This window comes from Buteo buteo, chromosome 5 (genome assembly GCF_964188355.1).
Source record: "Buteo buteo chromosome 5, bButBut1.hap1.1, whole genome shotgun sequence".
NCBI classification, from domain to species: domain Eukaryota; kingdom Metazoa; phylum Chordata; class Aves; order Accipitriformes; family Accipitridae; genus Buteo; species Buteo buteo.
The window spans coordinates 40,771,897-40,793,893 of NC_134175.1; the positions used below are offsets into that span (position 1 = coordinate 40,771,897).

Genomic DNA, 21,997 nt, shown 5'->3' on the forward strand with positions numbered 1-21,997 from the left:
TTGTAAGATATCTCACCATTGTATTTACCACAGGAATATCACTTCTTTCTTACCTGAATGAATGCTGAGGCTCTCTTTGACGGATCCCACAGAAATTCAACAGTGTTCAACTGGGTTGGGCTGGCCCTGGGATCCAAGATACCAACTGACAGCGGAATATCTGTAGAAGAAAACCCCTAAAATTTTAAAAATATTAAATTGAAGAAGAGAAAGCATTTCCATACAATTACAAGATGCATGTGAAAAGCCAAGCCACCAATGATACATCTATTTGGGACCTATAGTGCTAGATCTCTTTCCCACCCAAAGACATATAGGATTCCTAAGAGAGTAGGATATAAAAAACCTAAACACGCATGCAGACACTCCATACATCATTCAACATCTCGCTTCCAAACACTGCAGAGGAACCATAATGAAATAGTCTCACCTATATCAAGGATGCGGTCCCCAGGCCGACTCCACCTCCAGCCCTCAAGCTGCTGATGCTCTGTGTACTGCAGGCGTCGGTCATGGAAAACTACACGAATTATGCTCTGTTAAGAAAAGATAGCAAGATGAACAACGTGATCCAGAGGCCCTTCTCTTGACATGACTTAGGTTTTCCAGCGTAGAAGCAAAAGCTGATCTGTTATGTTTCTCACCCCCATTCATGAGGAGAGTAGAGGGTCCACCTAAGAGACCCATCGCCGTGTTTATCAAATTCCTAATGGACCCCTGAGTGAGAGAGCAACACACTTCCCCCTTCGCAGGGCACGTCCACGCTGCATAACGCAGACCTGAACAGCTTTCTGGGATTCGGTCTGGAAGCACTATAGCAATGTCCACCTAATCTTAGGTGTCATGCCATGTAAGCATCACTATACTGCCTCCACAACCAAAATGGCTCACATGGGGATAATATTTAATGTGTCTGTACCATGCCCCAACCGCAGTATATCCCACTCTGATTAGCAAACGTGAAAGCCAGCTCACCTGTCCCTGCACCGGTGGAGCTGACATGCCCAGACACCTTGTCAGTGGGAATTAAACTTGATTCCAGCCATTAAGAGCCAGCCATTGGATTTGCCCCAGTGTAGTTAAACAAGTGTAGAATAGGAAGGCTTCTGTAACAGGAGAATTTTCATCTCTGGTCTGCAATGGTGCAGCCATATCAATAACTGGAGAAAAAAGGCTGGAATAAGGGCAATCCCCAGGGCAAACAAGTCCGAAGTACTCCTAACTAATATATCCTTTTGTATATTCAGAGTGCTACACTTGCATGAGTTAATGACCCCTTATATCCCAGTTTCTCAAGTCCATGCTCCTGCTGGGGACTGCCATATCAAACGAGCAAGCAATTTTTGCCAATGAACCTGAGAAACGCCCAAATCAAACCCTAGCTCCAAGAAGCAAGCAAGCCACAGTGGGAACGCCTGCAAAATTGGGATCCCAATGACATTGAAAATCCCAATCACATGCTTCCTGAAATGGGCCAAAAGACAAATAGGGAACTGCCTAAACTTGGACAACATTTGAAATCCAGATTGGAATCCAAATTTTGCAACTAGTCCCCATTTCTCAAAAGAAATGCTGAGGCAAAACAGCCAAGAATTGGGGAGAGGAAGGCTTGAAGGTTGGATTCAGAACCAAGGTCCGAACCAAAGTTTTTGAATTTGAACTGTTTTGGGAGGGGGGAAACAACAAAAAAAATCCCCCAAATGAAAAATCAAGTTCTGTAAGTTCGTGATTATGCCCATTACCAAAGTAAACTGGAGCTATGCAGAATCTGCATGGCAGAACGATGTAAACACCAGGGTCCTCCATTTGAGATGTAACAACCCAGGCGTGTTGCTGGGGTTAAGAAGGGAGACAAGTCTGCCTCTCAGCAGTTTTGACCATGTTCACCTCTGAACTTTGGGATTCCCCTGAACCCAATATTCACAGTGAAACTCTGGGATCATGATCACAAAGAGAATAAAGCTTCCCCTGAAGCCCTGTAAAGCCAAGCTGCATAGTCCCGTGAAACTAGCACTCAACAACTCCATCAGCCCTGCTCCCATTAAAAACAATGGCAAAGTATTTTCCATTGTCTCAGTGTGAGCAAGGTCAGGCCCTTCATTAGAGGCTGTACGTAGTAGCAGGAAGAAAAGAAATCTATATTTCTCCTTACCTTTACATATTTTGTGTTTAAATCTTGAAACTCTCCCAATTTCCTATTCTCAAGTAGACGGATTTCATAAGACTGACCTAGAGTTTAAGGAAACATTTCCAAGGTGTTTAATATGTTGTAGCAATGAGAGAGTCATGCTGGCATTTACGTGGCTAATAAAGCATACGTTTGATCAGGGAAAGCTCATTTTTGGTAATATAATGCATTTGCCCCAGTAATCAAGTAGGCACTAAAGCACAGCAGAAATCCGAGGGAAAAGTTTTTCTTTTGGCAGCTAAAAGCTCTCACTTAGGGCATCGATCATAGTCTGTGTCCTGGGGCTGCTACAGTTTTCTGGTCACCCTTGAGAAAGTCACCAAGGTGTTGGAGGCAGTTGTACCCCCCGTGTCACGTGGCTGTAACAGCACTGTCTTTGTCTGTCCCTTCTGCTGAAGCAATGGTTGTGTGAAGAGCTGCTGGCACAACAGGTCTAGGCACTATTCTGCAGAGGACAGCAACTTGGGCAAAATCTTGCCTTCTTCAGAGAGCAAGTCAGGCCTGTAAGGTGTTTTGGTGAACCAGAAATATAAGATTTTTTCCACAAGGCCTTGAACGTGGCTGCCCAGGGCATAAATACTCCTTCAGATATGTGTGTGGAAGCAGCAATAGGTATTACAGCATATGGAAGGACCAATTCTGGGAAGAGAATTCATACTCCAGCACCCCACTGCCACTGCCGCTACCGCCGCCACCCCACCCACGCCACCCCAGCATAATGAATTTAGCCACTTTAGTAGAATTTAGCTAACTGGTTTTTGAAATAATATCTCCCTCCAAGGCTGACAGCAGACAAAGGAGACTGATGTCTTGATACCTTATGCACAAATGGCTAAGACAGCACAAAAGCTCATTGTATAGGAACAACTCTTTACAATAAACCTACAGCTGCTACAGAGGCAGGACAGGATCATTAGGATTAATGGAGCATACGTATAATACTTTATAGCTACTTTTTCTTGTTCATCTTGCCATCCTCCCTTTTACTGAAAAATGTACAGGGTATGACAAGGCAGGCACCAAGGAGATCAGTTTGGGTTTTCTGGCTCAGCCAGTATCTCTGCAGAACTGGCCCTGCAGAAAACTGCAAAGCAGATATATCTCCCTCTAAGCAGCTGCAACCAGCAGAGACAAAAAATGCTACATGTCTGGATCTGGATCTAGAAACAGAAGACTTATGACAGCATATGTGTCAGAAAGGCACCATGTTTCAGGCAGATTCCCTTTTGGGAATCCCAGTTCTTCTGGTTGCCCATGTGAGTACAGACCATATCGCTAGAGCACAGGGATCATTGTGCTTATTCAGCTGGCTGGCAGAAAAAAAAAAAAAAAGAAAAAAAAAAGAAAGGACAAGAGAGGCCATATTAAAGCCCCAAATGTTTGCACAACACTCCTACTGATGTCAACAGGAGTTCCGCAAACAGGAAACGACCCTTGAATCCAGCAAGTGGCTGAGGGCGGGGTGGGGGGGGAGAATAAAACATCTGAAGTACCAAATTAAGCACTGGAAATGTGCATAGGTGTTAACCCATCTCTGCGCATAAGTAAACCAAAATGACAACAGTGACCTTCCTTTGAAGATTGCCGGACAACAACAGTGGATTTTGTAAACCAATTTTGAGGTCTTCCACACTTTAACTCAAGAGACTTTCTAATGTTCCCACTGATATGCGTTAATATTGTTCACTTGGCAATTTTTAGAGACGTACATATCTCCCCACGTAATCAATACTGTTGCATTAGCATACAAAGAACAGGCTCAGGTTCACAAAACTGGTTTTCTCTTGTAGAATCACAGAATCATTTAGGTCAGAAAAGACCCTTAAGATCATCGAGTCCAACGGTTAACCTAGCACTACCACGTACACCACTAAACCACTTCCCCAAGAGCCACGTCTGTTGTACTATGTACTTCTGTATATGTTGTACAAGTGTATGTCCTTTGTATGAAGTACTCCACTGCTCAGTGGCTCAGTTCGGGGATACATTTCACGAGCTATACAGTTCATTGCCTCAAACAAATTTACACAGCCAAGCATCTCTTGCACTTACAGTTCATTTCCATACAAATATGAGGCTAATTAATCATTACAGAAAATTAATTTAGGATTTGAGACCATGAGCATCCAAGAGACAGTAAAATATATCTAAGACTGTACTCAGATGGGGTAACAGGGACAGAGAAATTAAGTGGCATGAGCTGTGCTATAGAGGAAGGCAATGGTAGAACCAGAAGCACTGCGAGCCACTCAGCAAGTATCTCAGGAATGAGCAGGTTTTTGGGACACCTCTGTGCACTGAAACCCTCCTACTTTTTGGTGAGCCCGATTTGCTTATTTGAAATTCCAATGAGAAAAGAAAATAATGGGCATAAAAACATTGGCCATGTTCCTTTCAAACTAGCATCAAGCACTCAAAAAACTCTGCAGCATGCATTTTCCAACCACTTGCATGGGATAGGAACAATAATGCAACCTTGCACCCAGCAGGCACTGCACATGTCCTCCTGACAAGGGTGATTCACCTTGGATGAAGTTAGAAACAGATTCTGCCCACTGGTAAAAAAAGAGACTATAGTGGAGACAGAGTTAATATTAAATGGAAAGCCAAAGAGGAAATAAAATGCTTTGATGAAAGATATATGGGTCATCTGATGTAAGCCCTGGAACTCGGTTTACGCCATGAAAAACCTCAGTCAAAATGGTATTTTATGCTAACTGCTTTCCCCTTGACCTCTGAATGTTTCACTCCAGTTACTACACAGGATTGTTATCAAAACAAGACTGCTCCCAGCCAAGCTTCAGAAAACATGAAGTTTATTTCCCTCTCTGTGGAGCCCTGTCAGTGAGAATTTGGTTCTAATTCTTCACAAATCCTTTATATATAAATGTTTTGGTATTGATTTTGGAAAAAAAAAAAAATCAATCATTCTCCCTACAACTTATTCCAGCAAATTCATTGCTTTGTGGCTAATGGTACCCATAATTCATTGGTATAGCACGGACAGCATTCAGATACTTGTACTTTTATAGCATCAAACTGCTTGGATTACATTTTTTCCTTGAAAAATACCTTCCAAACCTTGTTTACCCTACGCTTTCCACCATCACTACCAGCAAAACTCCTGAAATGGTGAATTACAATCTCAGCCCTGCAATTGTAACAATTGCAGGGAAAAAAAGCCCTAAAGAATCAGTACTTGGATATTAAAACAAGATCCCTTTGTAAAATAAAGTGAATAATAGTGACCTAATCAGAAGAAAGCTGAACTTCCTCTGGCGACAAAGAGGGCAAAGAAGTCACTCAAGGCTCTGGTACACATATACGAATATATGATTCATATACGAATCCTGCATCACTGACTCACCAGCACTAGCAGTCATAGACTGACAATTTTCTGCTAAAACTAAATCAGTAACAGATCATTCTTACTCAGGTATCTAAATCTGTAAAGAAATGTGGGTACAAGTGTGACTAAACCAAACCGTATTCCCAGCTCCCAACACAGGCTGCAACTAGCTAAGCCCAAAACATACAGCTGAAATACAGAGTTCCCCTACACTGAATTTGTCCATCTGCCCCAAATGAAAATACAGATGAATATAGGTTAGACTACATCTTTCCAAGACAATGCTTGGTGGTAAAGCTGGAGACAGGGGCAAAGGGTACCGATGCTGAGACTCTCCAACGATTTGACCGAATGGTCTGACCTTGACCAGGGCAGTATCTGGTCCTCAGCTGACAAGGGTTTAACATCCACTGGGCTCAGATGGAAGGAAGAGCCTGAAGAAAACACCTGTAGCTAGGAGAGCAGTGGTAGCAGTTTTAGAGCAGTCCCCCTTTGCCAGGATGATGTTCAACATTACTCAACCTTAGACTTAAACCCAGTGCTAAGGCCAGCAGCTTGCCAAAACCCTCTTCCTTCCACGCTCTCAACACTGGCCATAGCTGCACCACCACAGGCAACACGGGTTCAAGATAACGTCAAAGTCGGTGACCAGCCTGGTCTCTGGTCACGTTGTAATATCGGACGCAAGCACACTAGGGCACCTGAAGCATCTCTGTCGCTACCTGAAATGAAGAGGACATTTTGCAAGCAAATCCCCAGCACAGCTGAGGCCAAAGCAGGCTCCCGCCTGCGCGACCCGGTGCTCCCCTCGCACAGAGCTTGCCACGACCCTTCTTCCCTACCTCGGGCAGAGAACAGAACAGTAATAAATATTTAGAAAACCACAGTAAATTCCTGAGATGCAATTTGTCTCCCAGCTTCACTGAAAGCTTCAGGGGCACCAATAAAAACCTGGGTGGGTGATGATACGCTGTAATTTGTATTTTGAACAGACATTCCCTGAGCAACAGCAAATTTATGCAATCTCCTCCTAGGCTAGAGTTTGAGCAACTCTGCTTTACAAACAAGAGTAGTATCCAGCAAAGTAGTAACCACCCAGGTCCAGACAGTTCCTGCTTGGTGATTCATAAAGCAATTGCATCTATCTTAAAGAGGATTTATAGACTGTTTACTTTTTTTAAGTTTTATTGTCTTTGGTAATTAATGCACATTAAGTGCAGGCATGACCACTTAGTTTGGGGACAAAAGAACTGAAAGTCACCAATTTGCTATGGATAAAAAATAATTTAGTTCAACACAGGAACGCTTTCACTCACTCAGAAGGTACAAACCATAACAGCTTAACTGATTTCCATTGTTGGAATTTAGTCAGCCATCAGGAATTTTAGGCAATTTCTGATTACAGAAGATTATCATTATTTCAAGCTCAAAGTTACATTTTGTTCAAAGATTATTTGCTACACAACCACAATATCCTGTTTGCTTTTTTTTGTTTTGGTATTATGTTTCAAGGGCCACTTGCACTATGCATTTTGTGGTTTTCTGCACGATACACCGATACAATACACTAATTTCCAATTAGGATGCTGATGTTCCAGACCAATATGACTCAGGCCTTACTTAATCTAGCCAAGTAGTCTGCTTGCCTTTCCAGCAATTAATTAAACCCTAACCTGAGACTAAACCATATCCCCAACAGTCTGCGGAAAGAAAAAAAACCACTGTGAGTCCTCTTTCTCAGAATGGATCCACACAGCACTAGACAGAACCAGCCTGGAAACTGTTTGATTATTAAGCCAAGCTGGCCAATAAAAATTCCATTTAGCAACTTTATATGGACATCCTAAATAGTGCACAGATAAAGGCAAAGGAATGCTGACAGTCAAACGCAGCACGCAGAAGGAGGGGGAGGAAAAAAAAAGAAAGCATTTATCTTCCCAAACCAAAGCACATCCAGCAGGCAGGAGGATCACCTTTGAAACAGCCAAATGCAACTATTCAGGGCATCAGGCACACACAAAGATTTTTTCTGACAAGAAAGATTAATGAACCCCCAGGGTAAACAGGCAAGAGTGACAGAGCTGGCATCTGAACTTGCATGCTTGATTGCCCACACCTTTTTAGCCAGACAAAAGCAAAAATAAAACTTAGCATAAGACTTGCTGAAATGTCCTGTGCGCAGACACTCTGCAGGACAAGGAGCAAGGGCAGAATCCTCCCTCCCTGGGCCACATATGGCAGTGGATATTCTGCAGTTGCTTGCTGCAGCCTCATTTGACAAGATGCTGTAGGAGATGTTTATCCAGTAGATATTATGAATTCACCAGCGACACAATAGGCCACCCTGAAAGCTCCCACTATGCTAGGAACATGGAAATCCTGCAAAGGAGGACCAACTGTGGGCCGGGAAATGCAAAAGGAACACAAGAGTCATCCTGACACTGCAGGCCTGTCTTGCCCCACATCTCATCTTCAACACAGCACCCAGTTATAAGCACCCAGAGATGGAGCAGGATGAGTACAGCCAGCCCTCTCCTGGCTGCATCTTCCCAGTTTCTGGTATTCAGTGTCCACATTGTATCTGTATCAAACTGCCCGGTCATGACCAATGCTCACACACTCCTCTTTTGTGTGGTCCCCTTCTGAACTTGCTTATACTGTGGCGATAAGAACCAAAATTTACACATGCCTTGCTTTAGCATTCACAGTCTTGCCCTTCACCTGCCTCCTGCCTGTTTCCCTTTGTAGCAAAGCTACCCATCTAAGTCCAACACTGAGGATACCTACCCTACTTGCCACTACCGCCAGGGTAGCAAGACTTACAAGAACGCAGCAGACCAATTCATAACTACTAATTCTACTACTACACCATAGAGCTTCACTGTCATCATGTCTCTTCCTATGTTTTCCCTCCTTTTACAATCTGCTCCCAACTCGAGGGGGTTTCTTTGTCCCCTTCTTTCTCTTTCCCTACTTCTTTCTTGTGGGAAAGCCAAACACATGCCTCGGAGCCAAGTTTGCTCGAGGAAAATTTTAGTGCTTATTCACTATATGAACATTTGGCTGAGCCTTACTCTTCCCAGACTTTTGAAGATGGCCTGTTTTACAGTGGTGACACTTCATAGCTAACAGGCACTAACAGAAACACTCACTTACAGTGGTTTCCACTCAAAAGAGAGGGATGTACATTTAATTCCTCTAAGAATACAGTCTAACTTTGAATCAAGGACACGAAAGCAGCCAGTAGACACAGTTGCTAAATTCACTGTGTGTACTTGGGCTTCTCTTGCATAGACCTCATCCACTTTGTTGGACTCCACATAATCTAAGCCATGGTATAAACGTTGATTTTTTAATACAAATTAATCAGTGAAGAAATTATGGACTTCTGATGGAAAGCTGAAAAAATATCTGCCCTGTGAAAATAATTTCTTCCTGTATTTCCACTTCTCTAGCATGTACTTGAAACACCCAGGACTATCTTAGTCACATCTGTCCAGCTCAGAAAACCTCAGCCCCCTCTGTGTAAGTAAAAAATACAGGCTTTTTCTGGTTTCAACCTGTTCTAAGTCAATTTGGACAACAGATTTTATAGCTCTGTAAGAGTAGCTTTGTGTGTAATATTTACTTGAGTTTCAGATAAGTAAGAAGAATGGTCCCAGGTAAGGGTGCTGGAGAGGGATGCAGAAGACCTGAGTACGACTCCTGACACCACCCAGCAGCTCCCTCAGGTGCCCTCAGGTAAGTCGCTTCCTCCACCACATTTCTGCAGTAAAAAACGGGGAGAAAGAAAGTCCCACTACCACACGAGGCTACTCAGCCAGTGCCTACCACAAAGCAGGGGAGACGATGTGATTGGCAACCACCCCATCAAAGCAGACTGTACCTTTGACACCGGTCACAAACGTGGCACGGAGCTAGGACAAGAGGAATCTCACTGCTCAAGTACTTGCTGTCTAGTTTCCAGAACACACAATAAATGGCTGGTAGGAAGCAAAGGGGAAAAAAAAGGTGGGTTTTTCCAGCCTCTTTAGAAACAAAGTATCATCTATTACTCCTATAAAAACAGTTAATCATATCAAAACTACAGTATTTCTCAAGCTTCTTATTGCTACCGAAAATGTGGTCTTTTAGGACACTGCAAATTAGAGAAAGCTAATTGGGAAATCTCCACGTCTCAGATTGATAGGTACATTGATACAAACATCCAATGCTGTAAGATGACAGGCAAAAATTTCACTGTCATAATTACAGGAATCTCAAAGTAGATATGGATAATGGGGGAAAGTAAAAACATGACATGGAATATAAGGAAAAAATCTTACAGATATTCTCTTACTTCTCACTACACTCAGAGGAACATCTAAGCACTTCCTTCGTTCACAGATATTGAAGATTTATGGAAGTGGGAGAACGAAATGCAGTCTAGGGGCTTTCAGTAGGAGTTGTGCACAGGCTACAATCCAGCAAGTTCACAATCCCATTTGAATTTCATCCAGATGTTAGCAACAGAAGAAAGGATTACAGAAAGAATAGAAAACAGCCTCTTGGTTAAAAGACAACTGAGATTCTAGCTTCCTAGGGACAACAGAAGTCAGATGCTCTACTTATGCAGAGGTGCCCTGTCATCTGAAGCAAGATTCATAGTGAGCTTAGGGATGGTGTGGTTTGGAGACAGGGTTGTTTATCCTGGGCTGCCAAGCAAAGACAGAGCTGCCAAACATATGGGGAAATTGCTGCTAGCACAATTAATGGCTTCAACTGAGACACCAGAACCTACTCAGAGCTGTCTTCAAAGTCAGGCAGGAGACAAATTCCTTCTCCAAAGACGAAGAGGTGCACCACAAGAACCAAAACCACCAAGCAGCCGGTCTCAGAAATACAAAAAACAAACCAGCTTCGTTAGCCATTTTTTAAGGCATCCAAACCCAGGAACAGCGCGGAAAGGGATCAAGGAGCAGTACAGCACCCCACAACGATCAGGGATCGAGGACGCACAGGCGGGCAGCCACCAGGGAGCACCTGATATTCACAGTCTCAATGACGCAAAGTCATTGCTGTGCCTGTGATCTCAAGCAAGGGTGGAGAGCATGTTCACACAGGAGAGGCCACCAGCAGCGGAGCTCCTTGAAATACCCGGGGCCTGGTCGGTAATGGCAGTGATTGTTAGGAAAAGAGGCAGTTCTTAGCATGGGACAAAGCAAAAATATCCCCACAAACAGAGCTATAATTAAACCAGAAGCACACCCAGGCAGAGCTGGTCACTCAGCCTTCTCTACACTTCATTTAGGCAAATAAAGAATTGTTCCAGGAAAACTACAAATATTCAGACAGTTGTAACCCCATAAAAACTCAATTACGTAGGAGTTAACGTCAATACAAAACAGCTTTTTTCATTTACTGTAAATCTCAGTGTTTAAAACTGGGTTCTCTGGCTGTGGAAGATTAGACAACTGAATTTGAACTTTAGACCTTAAGGAGGCAAAGGTTCTCTTTTGCCTTCTGTTGTAAGCGATTTCATCTCCTACCCAAGCAATCACTTCAAGGTGTCTTCTTCAGCTGCTCCTCGGTCAGTGCTTTCTGCACCTTTCTTTGGAGGAGAAACCAGAACACATCTGCAGTGAGCTGAGGCAGGACAATACCCAGCAGATTTTAAACAGAGCACAGTTTAAAGTGTACCAGTTTATGCACACGTGTCTGGAACCTGGATATATGCCTTTGCACCTGAGCACTGAAATTTGGGGATTTCATGTAGGCGTGACCCAGACTCAAACTAAGTCCATCTTTAGCTTCACGAGGCATCTGTTGCTTATGCACCTCTACAGCAATGTTCCCAATATCATCACAGGTCTTCTCAGATGTTAGTGGTTTTCCCTCATGGTTTGGGTTCTTGGCTTGCTTGTTTTCTGAACTGTCTAGGACTGGCAATAAAGATGACTCCTGGAAGACACTGTAAAGCAGAGATGGCCAGCCTTCCTAACCCTAACCAGCTGTATACTAAAATCCTCACGTGGCCAAGAACCACAAGTAACATACCACAGATCTGGAGAGCCGAATAAACCTCAGGATAACTTCACAGGCAGGTGACAGCCAGTTACTCTGAAGTACCACTGGGGGATAGGACTGGATTTGTCACACAGCTTGCTCTCAGCGACCCTCTGCCATCAACCTTAGCCACCTTCTATTTGGAGTAATTTAGATCTGAGGCTCTGAGCCAACCCAATGCTGGTCATGAAACAAAATCATGACTTGAATAGCTCACAGTCTACATGTGGTTCTGGCACTACAAGCCGATTCCCTCGGGCAATGACTTTCAGGTTTTTGTGTTCTTTGGCTTCTTGTTTTGTTTTTTAAAAGGAATGATTTTATTTCCTCACATTTATTAGCATTCAGATCTACTGTACAGTGCTTGCTTCCTCCGCATTCCTCCTGGTGCAATTTCTGGAACCACCTTCATTGCTCCCATTTCTGTCCATGTTTAAAACTGGTTTCAACCAGCCATGGTCAAACCACACCCCATATGACTGCAGACCATGGAATATGCAACTGCATCAAGCCCTCTTGCTAAAGCAGTGGTTTGTAATATGGTTGCTGGTTGATTGTTTGTCTGAAAATCCCTATCCACAAGAGACACTGAAATAGTGCTAAAAGGCGGGCTAGTTCCAGAAACATTAGGCGATGTTTGTGCTGCAGACTTCTGGACAGTGTTGCTCTGTTGACAGATGCGATCCCTGACCAAAGGAGCGATGCCAGCAGCAGCTCCTAATGTGAGGACAGCACCTTTACCACTTTTGTGGACTGAAGGTGGAGTGGTGTTAAGACACCATACGAATGACTCTATACTTTGTCCCATCAAATGAGTAATCCTCCTGAGGTCCAGTAAAGATCTCTTAATGTAGGAACTGCCCTAAGGATTAGCAAACTAAGATCATGTTCAATTTGGGCTAGCAGGACTCTGGCTCCAGTTTCCCAAGGAATGTGGGAAGGCAGGGGGGGAAGAGATCAGGAAAGACAAGTGTAATGAGTCAGTCTTTGGAAACCAAGCTTAGGATTTGACTCTAGTTACTTCATTTACAGGCTGGTTCTAGAGCTGCAGCCAGCAAGCACTCACAGTTTCAAACTGGAGCAGACAAGCTTGGGAGCCTGCCACTGCTGAATGTCCCCAAGTCAACTTAGCACAACAGCTAAGCTCACTCCCCTATGATCCCTCACAAATGCTTCCCCTGCCCTTGCTGCAAACGCTGGTCTCCAGCTCAGGAGTCTTCTCAGCTTCCTCCTTCACGCTTGTGGAGAGCCCAGGCCAAAGTCCTCTTCCTCCTCAATGCCACTGACCACCTCCATGGGTCTATCCAGCAAGCAGCAAGGCTCACGAGAAGTCATTATGCTCCACAAGCCTGGAGCCCTCTCCCATCCCTCTCCTCTTTGTACACAAACACAGCCACTGGACAGCCCTTCTTCCTAACCCATATGAAACCCCTTCAGATCTCACCTGAATGTCTCCACCAGTTCCTCTTTTACCTCTGCTATACAACTTGGCCTTCAATGTACTACCCGGTTCTTCCAGCTTTCTCCACTCCATAGCTCTGTCAGACCTGACCTTTCTTCTATCCAGTCCTGCACATGGACTGTCTCCTGAGCTGGTCCACTCACCGACCACCATTGAACCAGTCACACGTGGAGTAAGTGTTTCAGGGCAGGGAGCAGAACTGCTTCGCAGTGACAAAAGGTCAGTTACTGAGTGGTGAAGAGCTCGAGTCAGGAAGGAACATTTGGGCAGCAAGTGGCAAGAGTCACCCAGCAAGCAGAAAACCCCAAACCCAGTCCTCACAATTTGGGTAAGTAACCACACTGGATGTGAATTGCTTTGTTGGAGCTGGGACAGCCACTGTATCTTTGTATCTGCCTTACTAGGAGCCAGCTATGACTGATGCTTTCACCAGTGCAGACAGGGTGAGGGACATCCATTAGTGAAGTTACCCATTTGCTAAAGTAATCCATCACAAAACCCAAGCATACAAGGAAGAAGGGAAGTTTTATGTAAGTGTTTGGCCAGATCACGATAAGCACAGAAAGAGGGTAAGGTGCAAGAGGTGTCCCTTTGCTTACAGTCAGTGTAAGGTGATAAGGTGTAGGGAATGGTCTAAATTGCTTCATGAGATGGCTACAGCACCGCAGCTGGGTCACAGTGCTCTGGAGTCAGTCAGCTCTTCTGCCATGCCATGAATATTGGCTCCAGAGACCTGGGCTGCCTCGAGGTCCCCTTCACATACCTTCTCAGGCTTATACAACATAATTCTATTAATGGGATTAATTTTCTGTCAGAGCCTTTAACTTGCACTTGGCTCTACCTCAGGCAGGACAATTGAGATCAATGTGGCAGCACCTGGGTGGGATTCCCTGGCTTGTGTTGAGCAGGTCAAAGTAAAGAGTTGCAGCACCCTCCTCTGGTTTTGGAGAAAGGATGGGAAAATACCTACACAACAGGTACCTGCTGGGAAACTATATAGCTCAAGAATCAAAAGTGGTTCCCCCAGAGAAGTGTGGCTGCAAGGAGAAGAAAATTTGACTCATGCACTTTAATTTTTGTTTTTAAAAAGACACACCTCCTATTTTTTATTCTAGAAGGTCATTGCATGAGGAACGTACTTTTGACACAGATGTCATGAAAAAGACCAAATACCCTTTTATGTAGATATTCCTAAACAGAAAACTCTAAGTGACATGGGAGGTTACCTGCCAATTGATTCTTTGTCCTGGAATTGTAAGACAAATCCTCATCTTTTTAACCCCAGGCAGTGTCCTCACTGACATCCCACCAACAGAAATCAGACTCTCCACCTCTGACCACAGCTGCTTGAAAGGTGTGTCCAGCATCATCTTCTTCCCATATGTGTAGTTACCTTCCATGAACCCAGAAGCATCTCACAGCAGCTCATATCCACATGGGAGCAGACCCCAGTCCCTTTTTGCTAACCAGCACAGGCAAGGGATTTTGGTCTAAGGGCCTTAGTATCAAGGTAGACTACGCATCAGATGGATTTACAGTCAAGGCCTGCCCTTGCTACTGGAAAGGGTCAGTGCCAGGCGCAAAAGTGCAGCCAATGGTGTGGAGTCTGAAACAACCTGGAGTGGAGCAGAATGGCTTTTAAAATAGGTACACTGCAAGATCTCAAGAAAAAAAAATCCATCTACATACAGAGAGCCTTGAATTACAAGAGGTTTTTCAAGAAACCCAGAGCATCTTAGTGTAAGGAGGAAGACGAATTGCTTGGGAGCTTAAATAAATGAGGTGAGGATGCTCCCAAGAAGGTGTCAGGCAGATGCAAAGCTCCTGCCAGGAAGAACAGAAAGCAGTGAGCCATTCAGCTGTCAGGAGATGCATCACCTTTTACCACTAATCATCCCAAAGACTCTCTAGGAAAAGGTGCTGTTTCCATCCACTGTGGCAAGCCAACAGCACTAAAGAGTGCCCACTTCTTCTCTCAGCCCCTTCCCAACTCTGCCCCACTGCACAGCTCCTGCCAGCCTCATCCCTGCTTTGTTCCTCCAGGCCTGTCCAGCCTCACGCTCTCCAGGGTGTATTCTGCAAGGACATATCCCACCTTCCCCCATGAGGGATAAAGGGCAGATGCAGAAGATTTCCGAGAACTGGTGGTCTGCCAAGGAAACAGGTCAGTACTGTGTCGAGATGGAGCAGGAGACAACTCCTTGCAATAGTAAGCAAGGGAAAGCCTAACACACATGGTCTATCTACAAAGGCAGTAACAGTCTTACTTTTTGCATAGGAAAACATAGACTGCTCTAGTCACACAGGTTTTTAAAACTCATGGTATTGTGTAAAGAGTTGTCTAACTTTTGCCCTACCAAGGTAAAAAAAAAATAGACACTGCCTCATGTGTGCTAAATATTTGGCTATCAACTGCTTTTCACAACAGAAAATCTTTTACTCTGAAACAGGAAAGAATTGTGTTTCACGGGAAGATTCATCTCCATCTCACCCTTGATATGCCCCATATCGCCTCCTGGGGTCTGCTGTATTTGGATGGATAAACTGGGAAGACGGTCACAAAGTCTCAAGCATCCTTTGATACTGGAGACAGCACAATGCCAGCTTACGTGACAGGAAAGATCTGGCTCCTTGGGTAGAGCCTGCAGCACTCGGCTGACTTTTCTATGGGGGCTCCATGGGTCTAGCAGCTAGCAACACAGACCCAGCAGCCAGCCGCACCTGAGGTCAGAGCTCCACGTCATACAAGCATTGAGAAACCTAGCTAGAGAGGCACCTGAGTGAGCTTCAGGCTCAGTACACATTGCTTAGAGCCAGGGCAGCATCCTGAAACAGGAGAGGAACCTCAGTAACAGCGCAGACAGCCTTCAGCTTGTTGCTAGGCTAATGCCCTTGTTTACAACCTGGCAGAAAATACGTCTAGTAAGTTTTAGCATAATCTGTGCCTGAAGAGGTCTGATCCTGCCAGGACCCATGCACAGGAGGTGCTGCAAAGTGACAGCCAAACTCCAACCACAGATGTGTCTGCACAAATTCTGCCAAAGGAGGAAAAAAAAAAAGAGCCTGGAGAAACACACAGCGCTTGTTTATCCAGGAGTAAAAATTAGCCTATGAGGTCAGTGACAGAGGACCTTGCTACACTGAACCCCAGCAACCTGTCAAGTTAGGGACTGCGCAGAGCCACATCGCCCAGCCAGTGGGAGGGATGTCACACTCTGCCCAGAGCACCGAGGAGCCCTCGGATACCTGCTAACTCATCCTCTGGCAATGCCCTCCAGCACTTGGGGACTTGCAATAGTAAGAGCCCTCCCCAACCCAAAGGTTGCCAATCTGCTTAATTAGTCTGCCCTTTTAAGATAAGGGTAGGAGACTGCAGTGTAAGTCATCTGAGATCAAGCCAGTACCTGGCCACAGGGATGCTATAATGCTGCTTTAAGTCAACAGTTAAATCAGTGGTACTTCATTATTTTATATCAGTTGACAATCTGGTATTTAAATATGAAAAATTAAATATTCCTCCTTTCCTCCATCCCCCTCCCCATCTCTATCCCTCTTTTTCCCATCCCACTGCCCTCCCAGTAAAGGCACAAGTATGGGATTAAATCTCTTTCTCATGAATTGTTCCCAGGAAATACGCCCTCGTTCAGTGTAGTACAAACCCTACCTTGGTTGAGGTAGGTCAGGGTTTCCTCGTGGAGTTTCACAGCAGGTGACGTGGCTGTGCAGAGGACGTACTGAAAGGGTGGCAGTTTGGCATCGTTCTCAGGAGACAGCTGCGGTTCTTCCTGCTTGAAGATCGGCAGCGCAAGGACATCTCTGCAACATACAATTCACACACATTTAGTTACAAAAACTGTACAGAATACTCTAGCCTCATTCTTCACTTGATTCTCATGCTCTGAGATAATGGAGATGGTCTCTGGAGAAACACCAAGTTATGATGGCTAAAAAAGAAAGAATTTGGCCTGTATAATGCAGCAAGGCAACTTCTGCCTGTAGGATGTCAGCACTGGACAAAAGAACACAGCATTAACAAACCAGAATATTTTTGAGAATTAATTATGTTTTTAAAACATAAAATCAGGTTTACTTTTCAGTTAAGCAGTCTGCCTCATGCGGAAAAAAAATATCAAAGATAGACTCTTCATCCTTGTGGAAGGACATTTGTTTAAGAGTTCTTAGGTTCTCAGACAAAAGCCTTTCAGAAATAAAAAAGTAAGAAAGGGTACTTTATTTTGACAGCTGAATGTCAGATTAGTAAAATGTCTACAAGTAGCAGCCAAGGGTGAGGAACAGACAGCTCTGGTATAAAAAGGAGACATTCAGGTAAGTGACAGCAAGAACTGCGGATTAATTGACTCATAACATCCCCTTGCACTCAAATAAACCTGGTCACAAGGAATCGCGTAGCTCTTAAGTCAGCATTGGGCTACCTTTATAAATGGACACACAGGTGCTCAGGAGCAGCTTCACTAGGACCTGCATGCAGTCCCAGTTCTCACTGCTTTACAAGATGTTCATGCTGACCTGCCTGCTGATTTAGTGTCAGACTGATCCCAACCCACACTAATCCCCAAGCAGAATAGGTATTAGCAAGGCTGAGAGCACAACAGAATAATTAGTACAAAATGAGACGTCAGGAATAAGCATCCTTATCTCAGCATGTCTGATACCGAAGAACCACATTAGCCTTTCCCATGTCACTAACATTTCTGATCATTGTGTCCGCCTATTTAAGACATTAATACCCTTCCAAATTAGGAGGATTACGTTGAACATGGAGACCAGTTCAGAGTAAGTTATTCTTTTTTTTCTCCTCCATTTCCTCCAGATGTGTGAAGACTTGAGATTCCCATTACAGAGGCTGCAGTTCTGCTCCCTTCAGTAATCCCATACACAAAAAGCTTTAAGAAAAACTGTTCAGGAACATGGCAGCATGTACAGGCAGGCTCCCTATGGAAAGAGCATTAAGAATTTTTTCCTTGCCTGTTCAGTTAATGATCCACCCTGCTTTCACTCATAGCACCCACAACCTTGAAGGCTACCCAGGTCATGAGTGAAACGGTGCAGCAGTTTATAGCAAACTGCTGAAGTGCCTGGTTCAAACACAGGTACTTCTATTTATGGTAAAATAAAGCCAGAGAGCAAACTGTGCCATTTCAGATACAGACAGGAGAAAAGAAACACCCATCTCTGTTTCCATTCTCTCTTCCAACCCCACCCCCTCCATATTATCACCAACTCGAAGGCATCCAGCCCCATTTGCTTACCGGCATTACTGACAGAATCACAGCTCTTGCCTAACTACAGCCATAGAGAGGGGTTGGGTTTTTTTTCCTTAGTGATGATTTACTACAGTAATGAAGTGACAGAAATGCTTGCAGTAGATTTCTGAAATAGATAGCATTGCTCCACACATACACAGGATCTGATACTGCTCCACAGAGTCATCTCACTCACCCCAGATGCCAACATTTGCTCTTAACACACTCATCTGCAAAATGCTATTGGAATGCATGTTGCTTTACAGATGAGAACAGGTCAAAAACTCTGAAGCCTGAAAGCCTCTGCAGTAAACAGCACACAAAATCTGGCCCAGGTTTAACAGTTAAGGGTGAGGATTTCATACACCTATTCAGCTGAAACAGTTGGGAAATTTAGGCAAGGGGAAGTCAAAATTCAAATATCATATTTCACATTAGGCTCTTAACACCCCTACACTTGCTGGAACAGCTGTCTGATTGCTGAAGACTATAAGCGTGGAGGAATCCATGATTTGGTTTCTGAAAAGGTTCGCAATATTTAAGCGCTCATGAAGCCACACAAGTTAATCACATTTTTATTCCTATAGCATTTGAATTAATGGCCAGTGGTATCCATGGCTTTGCATCAAGCCCTTCTAAAACATTTCACCTTATTAGAAGTGTTTGGAACTTAGAAGGATGTAAGCAACAGATCAAGGCTTAAAAGAATTTCTAAGCTCTAGGTATACAAGTCATCACAATATTTCTTCAACTCTTTTCACTAAAGAGTTGCAAATCAAGTTTTGGAAAAAGCAGGATTTTACAACAGTTCCCATCCTTAAAAAAAGGGGGGGGAAACCCTTAAAACTCTCCCAAGTCTCACCTTTATGCTAAAGCTTTACAGTTTTGGTCTTAACCAACAGTTAGTCTGCTTACCTGGGAAGGGGAAAAGTTTTCTGAGACTTCAGTCAGCTGGCAGAACAGAGAGTAAAACACATACTGGGTTTCCATAAAAATGCATGAAGATTTAAGAGGATTTTTCTGTAGTATTGTCTTGCTATAATTACAAATACCACTGAGGTACAGCAGAATTTACACAGATGTCTCAGACACCCACAAAGCCTTTGATCTCTGCAAATTATAATCAATACAAACTTTTCCTACAGCTACTTCAAGGATTGTACTATTTCAGCTTCCTCTGCGAAGTTGCTACAAGTGGGTACAGAGAGCCTTCAGAAAGGCACAGCTCAGCAGAAAAATGCCCCTCTAGAAATGCATGTCTTGCCACATTCCCATGGAGAGTGAAGTGGCCAGAATTAGAGGTCCCTACAAAAAAAGAAGGGTTTTATTCAGCTGACCTTCTGTGAAACACCTGAGGCCATTGCTGCCATAAAACTTGTTTTAGGGCTTTTAGTCCCAGATCAAAACCACCACGGTCACAGCAGCAGATACTCCCTAAAGCTGAAGTTTGTTCCTCAAACACTGACAGATTACCTTCATACTAGCAGCCTTCCTGCCAGATCAGGTATCCTTTATCCCCCCAGCTAGCATCAAGCCAGCAAAAATAATCTAATGTGTTTTCTGGCCAATTAAAAGGCATTTGAAATGTGGGCTCAAGCCTGACCCAGACTTGATGATCTTGTAGCACTCGTGCTACAAATCCATGGAGTTAACAAAGCAGCCTGAGCACCATAAATGCTCTCTAGTGCAAAGAGAGTATGCACAAGTACCAATGCTGATGCTCCTCTCCTACTACCGTTCTCACTGTCCTAAACTAATCAGGTTTGCAAACACGAAGCAAGGCTTTTGCCACACACATGTTGTTAAAACAGACTTACTGGCATAGAGGGATGAGGTGAAGAACCTGGTGCGGAAAAGTGGAGAAGCTGCCAGAAAGGAAGAATCTCACAGTATTGTATCATTTGATAATGGGAAATTATTATTTAGTTAAAAAAAAATTCCTTTGCAAATGCGCTGACAGGGAGCAGGAATAGTTAAGATGGAGTGTCTCCTTGAAAGGGAAGCATTATCTGTGTTCGAAGTGCTTCACCAGACAAACTCGATGTTCTCTCAAAGGTGGTTATTTGGGGGGTACGTTTTGAAAGCAAGGCTCTTGGGCCACAACCAGGTTCTCCACTGCTAAATTCAACAAAAATCACACTTCAGCAGAGCAGCAGCAATTGACACCAGCTGAGACCTCAGCTTTACATATTCAGAAAAAAAAAATAATTCACAAGCACCCAGCAGAAAGGAAACTCCCAAAGTTGTCTTTGTTGTCTTTTGGAGGGAGGAAATACGGGTTTGTGCTACACATGTTACAGGCTATTGTTTCGCAGCCCTTGTGCTTAAATTAGGCACATTTAATTAAACGCAACTGTTTGGAGACAGGAAAAAGCTGGTTTAGGCAAGTTCAGAAAGTGAAATTCTAAGCTTTTTACCCATCGTCCCAAAAAGGAGAAAGAAATCCCACCCTGCGAAAAAACTGGACGCCCTCTTAGCTGGCCAACAGAGGTTTTCCGCAGACTTTTGACAGCCCTTTGCAACTGTCGCACCTTCTCCCTTTGAACTGCGCTACCCAAGCCCCGGAGAGGAGGGAAGCCGGCAAAAGCAATCAAGCAAAAACTGCAGGTAGTTGTCTAACCACGCGCTAACAAACAAAACAAAAAAAAACCCCCACCAAAACCAACCAAACAAAAAACAACCACGAAGAAAAAAAAAAAAAAAGAAAAAAGAGCCCACATGTCTCAGAAGGAGCTGGCAGCGCTAACCCCGGGCGATGGCCGGGTACGGAGGATCTCAAACCGGGGGGACCTCTCCCACCCCACCCCCGTGCCCAGGGCGCCGGGGACCCCCCCGGGGGTTTCGGGCTGCCCGGGGTGGGCAGGGGGGACGGACGGGGAACTCACCGCAGGTAGCTGCCGGTCGAGTGCTGGTTGTAGTGCTCCGGCTGCGTGTGCCAAAACAGCATCTTGCGGGCGGGCAGAGAGAAAAAAAGAAGGGGGACGGGGGAGGGGTCCGGCGCGGTGCCTGGGGGAGGCCGGGGGGCCAGCCGGGCTGCCCACCCCGAGGCGCGCCGGGGACGGCTGCGGCCAACTGGAGCCGCGGCCCCGGCGGCTCCCGGCGCTTTTATGGCTCAGCCCCGGCGGGCGCGGGTTGGCCGGGCCGGGACGCCGGAGCCGGCCGAGCCCTCCCCCGGCCCGCCTCGCCCCGCCTCTCCCCGGGCACGCCGGGGCCGCAGGGACGGACACCCGCACCCCCCCCACGCACCCCCCCCCCAGCCCCGCCGAGGGAAGGGGGGAGCCGGCGGCGGAGGGGAGAGCAGGGACGGGCACGGCAAAGCCGGCAGCCCCGGGGTACTGGGGGGGGGGACGCGACCCCCAGGTCCGGAGCGGTTCTGCTGGGACCGGCCGGCCGGCCCCCGAACTGCCCGTGTCTGTCTTTTAAAAGCCAGCCGGCTCGGGGCCGGCCGGGGGGTGTCCTGGCAGCGCCCGCTGAGGTCGGCGAGGCTGAGCGTGAAATCGCTGCTCGGGTTCCTCCAAAATCCGTACTTCTTTAAGTGAAGGACGGCCGGTGGTTCGAACTCCGTCCTGTCTGACTCTTACGCCGGCCTGTGCTTCGTGTTAATGTGAACTTTATGTCGGGGGAGGGGGGGGGGGATTTTCCAGGTGGGAGAGGGAGACACAAAGTAATTTGCCGGAGGACATGCAGGA

At 45.3% G+C, this 21,997-nt stretch overlaps 1 protein-coding gene across 2 annotated transcripts in view; it reads right to left on the reverse strand.

Annotated features, from left to right (window-relative positions):
- Positions 1–21,295, reverse strand: part of TFCP2L1 (transcription factor CP2 like 1) — a 34,031-nt gene extending 12,736 nt beyond the window's left edge. Inside the window, exons 1-5 of one of the 2 annotated variants that reach the window (XM_075028763.1) lie at positions 21,194–21,295; positions 16,709–16,860; positions 2,153–2,229; positions 431–536; positions 54–160 (exon numbers count right to left, since the gene is read on the reverse strand). In XM_075028763.1, the coding sequence (XP_074884864.1) occupies positions 54–160; positions 431–536; positions 2,153–2,229; positions 16,709–16,860; positions 21,194–21,255 (504 nt within the window). In that variant the 5' untranslated portion in view covers positions 21,256–21,295. Of the gene's footprint in view, positions 1–53; positions 161–430; positions 537–975; positions 1,026–2,152; positions 2,230–16,708; positions 16,861–21,193 lie in introns of those variants that run through there. The other variant, XM_075028764.1, reaches the window with a different exon arrangement.
- Positions 21,296–21,997: the final 702 nt, after the last annotated feature.